At 34.0% G+C, this 8401-nt stretch overlaps 1 protein-coding gene across 1 annotated transcript; it reads left to right on the forward strand.

Annotated features, from left to right (window-relative positions):
• Positions 1 to 810: 810 nt before the first annotated feature.
• Positions 811 to 7869, forward strand: LOC147076915 (uncharacterized). The gene is made up of 4 exons (XM_085940565.1): positions 811 to 1075; positions 5213 to 5473; positions 5851 to 6003; positions 6774 to 7869. The coding sequence occupies exons 1-4, from the start codon at positions 896 to 898 to the stop codon at positions 7695 to 7697; spliced, it is 1518 nt and encodes a 505-aa protein (XP_085796691.1). The 5' UTR covers positions 811 to 895; the 3' UTR covers positions 7698 to 7869.
• The last annotated feature ends 532 nt before the right edge of the window (positions 7870 to 8401 follow it).

Raw genomic sequence — 8401 nt, forward strand, 5'->3', positions numbered from 1 at the left:
GCCAATAATATTAAAAACATTTATTAAATAATCTTCTTCTTCTTTGGCCATATCCGCCCCTTAATTGGGGCATTTGGACACCACGCGGCGCCTCCATGAATCCCTGTCGCTCGCCAGTCTTCTTGCTTCGTTCCAAGTCAAACCAGCATCCCGTAGCTCCGCCGTATACACACTGTAGATAGTATTTAGCGGCCTTCCAGGACGCCGGAATCCGGTCGGCTTGAAGTGCAAGTAAGCCAGGTTGAGGTTCTCTTCTGGCATCCGCAGCACGTGGCCGAGCCAGGTCCAACGTCGCCTCTTCACTTTCAGCGTGATGAGAGGCTGCTTGGTGCGTTCTCTTTTCTCCTCGTTGCTCCTAAAGTCATACCCCACCGCACACCCAGTATCAAACATCTATTTTCGAAGCTCAATATACGGTTGCTCTTAGCATATAATACTATATTATACATAATATAACATAATAATACAAATTTTGTATATTCACGTGTAATAAAAATGACATTGAAACTAAAAGGTTGAAGATTCACATCTTTAGAATGAATAGAAGTTTGGTATAATAATTTCCATTCTGACTAATTATTGGTTCGCAGTCATTGATCAGCATAGAAATTTAATTTCTAACATTTATGAATATCACACAAACCAGTTTTGCTGCAAATATTATTTTAAAAAATTTTACCATGAAATATTTATTCCATCAATAAATATGTATTGTTGTATAATATAATATATACTATTCAACGCCATTTTGTAGCGGTAGACTTGGTAGATTTCTACTATATCATTATCTGGTCACAAATTATTCACGGCCATTTTGTAGTGCACACTCCTGTCATCTGTACTACGCCCGAGGTCGTGAAGCTTAAGACACTTTTGATATCAAATACCGCATAAAATGGAAGTAAAAACCGAAATTAAGGATGACATATGGGTTGAAGAAACGGCGGAGGTGGTCAGCGACGGTGCATACCAATGGATTGACGTACCAAATACCTTCAAAAGCGAAGGTCGATTTGACGTGTCAGTCAAACAGGAAAACATCGAGGACGACGGCAATTATGTATCTTTGAAAGAGGTAAGTAGTTACCTTATTTGTTTAGACTAGGATAAACAGATTTGTTGACAAATTATCAGTCAATTTCTAAACGGAAAAAAACCTATGACTATTCAAATCGGAACAACAACAAATATAGATACCTACCTTACTGTGGTTTTTCTTCGAATTTACGATACCAGTACGGCAAAAATAAACACTACGTAGGTACCCGTAGGTACCTACTGTTACACCGCCAAATCATCCCCATTTGGGGATATCTCCTCTGCAGGTCTAAAGAGGCCTGAACCATTTCAGGGGTGTAACACTACGTTACTTAGGCAATCCGCTCACTAAAATACTAAAACTCCAGTATCCAGCTAATGTATTTCAAGACTGGAATCTCTCAGTTTCAAAACATCCGCGACAGATACCGAAGAGACGCGACATGCTAGTCGGGAGACTACAGGGATGTATCTCAGTTTTCAGTCACCCATAAAACAGTGGTACCAATATCAGTAGATTCGATAAAAAGTCATATTTTCTTACCAAAATTGGTAGCACTGGACTGAACTGATCAAGAAATAACTGGCCAAGACGTCAAAAGTTAAAGATGGGCGAACCGATTTTTAATTTAAAATACGTGGCAGATATTGAGAAATACTGTTGCCTGTATAAATACAGGCTGCCTGAATATTCCCGTAAAGATATTAGGTATGTAAAGGTAAAAGCTTAGAATGAAGTAGGAAAGACAATGGGTTTGACAGTTTGAGGTTATGAGATTATTAGGTTTTAGTAGCGCCGTGTGCGGAGCATCGGTCACTGGCCAGTTTATGAGTTCCATCACCAACAAGTTCTGCGTTTTATAAAATATTTTAGTTTCTGCGTGAGCGGATGGCTTAACTGACATAAAACCTGTTGTTTAGTGACACAGTGTATCGTATTAGGTACCTACCCGTAGTCAGTTGAGTGTGTTTTATTCAACTGTTAAAGACTTTGAATTTTGAAACGCTTTCTGTATTTGTTGTTATTTGCTAGCGAATGCAAGAGATCTTATTGCCGCTGTGTTCAGGCTATTCTTCAGCTAGGGCACGGTCTAAAACGATCGTGATTACGCGACGCGAAGATTGTGCAAACGACGCGAGCAGAACAAAACATAATTTGTCATAAAAATTCAATATGCGTCCATTTAATGTTATGTTTATTGTTCTATGAGTAATAATAATAATATATCCATTGACATGTTTTGTTTTTCGAGTAAATATGTAACTTTTTTTAGTCATCTTTACACGATTTAAGAATTAATTCCACCGTCGTCATCACAAAACAAATTGACGTGTTCATAGGTCGACTTTCGTTCTCCGATTGCCACCTGAGTCCGAAATTTCGTCGCACCTATATGTAGTTAAAAATTATTTGCCGTTTCATTGAAGTGTGCTCTTACGTAAGCTAGAAGCTATTGTTAGTAGGTAATCAAGTTTATATTGACATACAAGCAGTTAATCAGTAATGTCAAATGCATTACGTTACTTTATTTACCTAGCCTTTTCGCCATTTAAAAAAACATGCAAATCATTGCGATACATAATATACATATAATGTACATTATGAATCTGATAAACGCAAACTATGAGAATGTTAATCGGAAAGTTGATTTCAACCGAGAGTTTGTTTAGGAGGTAATACCTACGCCAAATTGATTTGCCATGTGTATAAGAAATGATTTATTTGATTTGGATGGATTTGATGCGTACATAGTTTCAGGCTGTTCGTAAGGTATTCGTAGCCATTCATTGAACGGCGCAATAGAAGAGGTGGTCTGTAGCAAATAAGTGTCGACTGAATACTATGGTTTCAGTGTTTGGAATAGTTATCAGATTTTATATCGTTAGAATGCAATTGCGCCCAAACTGAATGTGGAACTGTCCAATTTTCTTTTGCAAGGGCGTCTCATTGACGCGCTCATTAAAGAGTGAACATACAAAACCTGGGTGGTCACATTCGGGAAACTTTATTGAAGTTATACTTCTTTTGGCCCGTTTGGGAAAACAGATCGGAATGTATTTTTGTCGTGTGACGAAGTTGAGCGCGTCGATGTAACACGTTTGGCGTGTGACGGAAGTTGCGAGCGCCGATGAACACATAATTTATTATCATGATTATATTCATTTCGGTCTCCAGGGTACATGCGCATGCGCATAGTGTCATTTAGTTAGTCGTTTAATACAACTAAGTAAAGAGCACGTGTTGTAAATATAACCGATATTGTGTCAATAAATGAGCCGTTGCCCGGAATAATGTTGTATCCAACAATATTCTTGTTTTGAGAAAAATGGAAAAAATTAAACCAGTTATGTTTTGCTACATTTTATATTTTAAATACAATAAACATACAATTCTTAAGAGTTTTAAATGTAAAGTGGCGAAGAAAGGCAATTAAATTTGGATTTATTACAAAAAAATATAGTAAATTAGTGGAAAAATGTTGTATATGAAAATTTCACATACAACATTATTCCACAAAATGTATTTTATTCATTCTGCTTCACTCAATAGTGCCTTAAAAAAGGCAGCATGCTCATCTAACATGAATTCACACATGTCATTGAGGTCTTTGAGCTTAGAATAATCTTCGTCTGCTTTCTGAACATAGCGTCCGACATTCGACTCTCAATACATGAGACGAGATGATGACTTTGTCCATTGTGATTCAGTAACCTGAATGCTAATTGAATATTTGTCTTGATATTAAAATCGAGAACACATCCCGGATTAAATTTTTTTTTGGCACAAAGTGACCTTGCAAAATAGAACTAGGAACAATTTAAAAAAATTGAAACAGTATTAGATTAAGCTACAATATATAGAGAACTACAATGCCAGCATTATTATCAAACAACATTTCCAATAACAATATGGATAAATCAATTGAATACAATCGATTAACGTTCGACATATTAATAATATTTCGAACGTAATAATTTTATTCATGAGATCAACAGAACTGTCAAATGGTATACAACATTATTCCACAAAACTGTTTCGACGGGTAAATTGCAGGCTTAATAATATTTTTTCTGGATAAATACTCTTTTCCTACATCCTTCAGCTTCCTAGCTTTGATATTTGTCCAGTTTAAAACATTAGATGTCCGTTTTCTTCCTTTATTCAAGTGAATTATACCACGCTCCGTGATATTGACGGATGGCGACGCCATTTTGACAATAGCATATACAACCAGTGTTGCCAACTAAAATTTTCAAAATTCAGTATATTTTTTGATTTTTTCTTCAAAATATCAGTAGATTGGCAAAAATGTATGAAATTCAACGATTGTGTTTGGTAAAAGCGTGCATATCGACATAATCTCACAAGTGTCTTTTAAAAAATCATGTGAAAAGTGACTTTTATTCATCACAAATATCATAATTTCTTATTTTCCTGACCAAAATTTCAGTAGATCTACTGAAATTTCAGTAGACATGGCAGCACTGTATACAACGTTCTTCCACAAACCAATAACTTTAAAATGCTGCCACAAGCCTAAATATTTTTTCTTTGCCATACTACCTACCTTAAATGATGCATAAAAACATACCCAACATTATTCCATCAATAACTCAACATTGACAATTTTGTTGGATACAACATTATTCCGGGCATCGGCTCAAATATAATTGTATGTTTATAAAAAAAAATCTGGAGACTAACATTCTACATTGTTATTTTATATTCATAAAACTTATTTACATTGCAGAAAAGTGTATAGATGCAAGATTTGAGATTATATTTATGTAAGTATTATTTATGAGTAAATTTTGTGAATTTTGAGTTGGTAAATAATTCAAAAAATATATTAAAATTTGATTTTTTAATTATTCATCAAGGGCACTTCGGAATCGATTATAAACGCTGTATGGCAAAGATGAGTTTTGGTCAATTACATTGATTAAATTACAATAATCATGTGCTATATGAGACACAGATGATTCGCGTACGTTTTCATAAACCTAATCCACTGTAATATTAAAAGACTCAGGTAACGGCTTAATTTGTTTTGTTACGCCAAAGAAGTATAACTTCTAACGCGCGTACATAAGTAGACACCGATGTTTTTATTGTGTTTTTATAGTGTTGTATGATTTGTTTAATTAATGTTTGTATTTTATTTCTTGGCAGACCCCGTTCGTGAATCGCGAGATGGATCTTATAATAGCACCTGATATCCTTGAGAGACAATCTCCACAATCGTTTGTTAAAATTGAAGTTCAAGAACCGGACATTCAAAAAGAAATAGCTCTTTTACCTGCGAAAGAAGTCCGTCTAAGGTTAAACAGAGCTTCATTTTTCGATCGAAATTTTGTTTGCAACGTGTGTTGGAATTTTTTTTCATCTGGGCATTTTTTAAAGGACCATAAAAGTATGCACGAGGATTCACAGGTACCTCATATATTCGTACATTCTCATTTATAGAAGAATATATTGTCATTTTGTATTAACTTCCAAATATATTTGATGTATCGACCGTGAACCGCCAATACCTCCTAACTTGCACTTTTTCTGAAATGGTGTTTTTAATGCCATCTTCGTATCCTCAACTTAACATAGTATGATGCATGTTGGACACCACGCGACAAGACTTTAAAAAAACATATTCACGAGGGCAGACAAAAGTACTCGAATTGTGGCAGAATATAGATCGGTGACCAAACATTCGCTTGCCAAATGCAGTCATGAATTGGCGGCCATTGATGCCTCCTCCGGCTGGTAATAATGGTGATACTGTTCTGAAATATTAATAATGCTGTTATTTTCAGAAGCGTGAAATCGGTCTCTTCAATATAAAGTCTGAGAATGACAATGAAGGAGTCATCATCAAGGAAGAATTTGTTGATAACGCAATCCCCGAAATTGATAATGAGACTCCTCATGCTGTGTATTCTCATGCACAATACTGGCCATTAGATCAGGTAACCATGTTCAATTATAAAATTTGTTTTTTAATGGCCCACCTGCTCAGCATAGGTTAAAATGTAACTTTTATAGTATTTTCAAAGCATAACCCTGGACATTCCTTAAACGTTGTAGATAATCTATTTATATAATTTTGAAGCCTTATGATCCTTTATATTTATTTTAAACATTTGATGACTGCATAAAGTATTTTTATTACATAAAATAGTATTCTTTTAAACCTCTCGCTCTAATGTTTAAGAATATAGGCATATTTCAGTACGTCCATGTGCAGTGGTGTTAAGATTTTTTAGAATCATTAATATTTAAACGCATTTACACAACCATTAGTAAAATTAATGTTAACATTATATAGTGACATTCTTACGATAAAAAAATATATTTTATAATCTTTTAGATCCAAAATTTGACAAGAATTAGGCATTTTATTACATAAAAGAATACTGTTTTATGTAATAAAAATACTTTATATGCAGTCATCAAATGTTTAAAATAAATACAAAGGATAAGCTACAAAATTATATAATTAATAGATTATCTACAACGATTAAAGAATGCCCAGGGTTATGCTCTGAAAATACCATAAAAACTTGATTTTGACCTACGCTGAGTATGTGGCCCGTTATGCGCAATATAACTTTAAATTGTAAACAATAACATCATTTTCCGTAAGAATATCGATACCTACATGACATGAACGTTTAATAATGATTATATTTATTTTAATTTTCTAGAACTGAATATACCAACCCTGTTCTTTTCGTAGGTTTCCATTCAGGATCGTTTGACAGTATGTGATACCAACAGTCAACCACTGGACTTTGTTAAAAAAGATACTGATGACAATTACCTGGCGAACAACAAGATGGCACAGACAACCAATACAACCAAACGTACGATGGAAGACGGTCCACATCAATGCGATATATGCTATAAAAACTTTATGCAAATTAGGTATCTTAAAAGCCATAAATTGACACATTCTGGTGATAAACCACATCAATGCGATGTATGTTTTAAAAAATTTCGGCATCTTAGTGTTCTCAAAACACATAAAATGACGCATACTGGTGAAAAACCACACCAATGCGATGTATGCTTTATAAAAATCTTAGATTTAAGTGGTTTCAAAAGACATAAAATGATACATACTGGGGAAAAACCTCATAAATGCGAAGTTTGTTTTAAAAATTTCATTACAATTAATGATCTCAAAAGACATACAATGACACATACTGGTGAAAAACCACATCAATGCGATGTGTGTTTAAAAACATTCTTGGAAATTAATGCTCTCAAAAGACATATAATGACACATACTGGTGAAAAACCACATCAATGCGATGTGTGTTTTAAACAATTCCGGCATTTTAGTAGTCTTAAAATGCATAAGATGACACATACTGGTGAAAAACCACAACAATGCGATGTATGTTTTGAAAAATTTCGGCAAGTTAGTGTTCTCAACAGACATAAAATGATACATACTGGTGATAAACCACATAAATGCGATTTTTGTTCTAAAAAGTTTGTCCAAAGTAGTGCTCTCAAAAAACATAAAAAGACACATAATATAGAAAAACCACACCAATGTCATGTGTGTTTTAAAAATTTCTTGCATCTTCGTAGTCTTAAAAGACACAAATGCAACCACCAAGACAAGTTAACTGGGATAAACATACAGGATTAATTTTCACTGACAGTGAAGTCGCTCTTGGAGCTATTTTACTTGTGGATTACCTAGTTACATTTTTAAATACCTATTTTATAAGTAATCTAGCTCCACGGTATACTATTGGTGCGAATAATTTGGATGTGATAATGATGTTTGATAATATATTTAAATGATAATTCACGCACAGAAAGTAAATAGAAAAAAACATAGATTAAATTATACAACAAAGGATCACTTAAAAGTCATTTCCTTCTTTCCTTCAGTAGCCATGGAGGAATACCATCTAAACCTACTGTGGATTTCGGAAGTAGTCTCGAGGATTGGTTTCCAAAATTTATGTTACTACTAAATTATTAAAAAAGTATTATCATAAAAAATACAGAATAATTAGAAAGGTTTAATTTAATATGTAATATATTTTTAATTAACTATCTACTTTATTCATCGAATAATTCACAAGATTTAAAAATGTAACATTCTAATTGTTGAACTATGTGTATTGTATTGGTGTATGTGGCGCGAAACCTGAGAAATGCAGGTCCAATTCCTGCGAGGTGTCTTACTTTTTTCGAAAAAGATGTTTTCTATTGGTTATAATGTAGTGTATTCAAAATTACCTATGTATGTTATATCAGTGCTCCTCAACCTTTTCTCACCCACGGCACACCAAAGATCTTCCGAGAATTCCACGTAACCACACGTAAAACAATTTATATACC

This window comes from Rhyacophila brunnea, unplaced genomic scaffold (genome assembly GCF_057557595.1).
Source record: "Rhyacophila brunnea isolate RB1 unplaced genomic scaffold, BYU_Rbru_1.0 scaffold_13, whole genome shotgun sequence".
Taxonomy (NCBI): domain Eukaryota; kingdom Metazoa; phylum Arthropoda; class Insecta; order Trichoptera; family Rhyacophilidae; genus Rhyacophila; species Rhyacophila brunnea.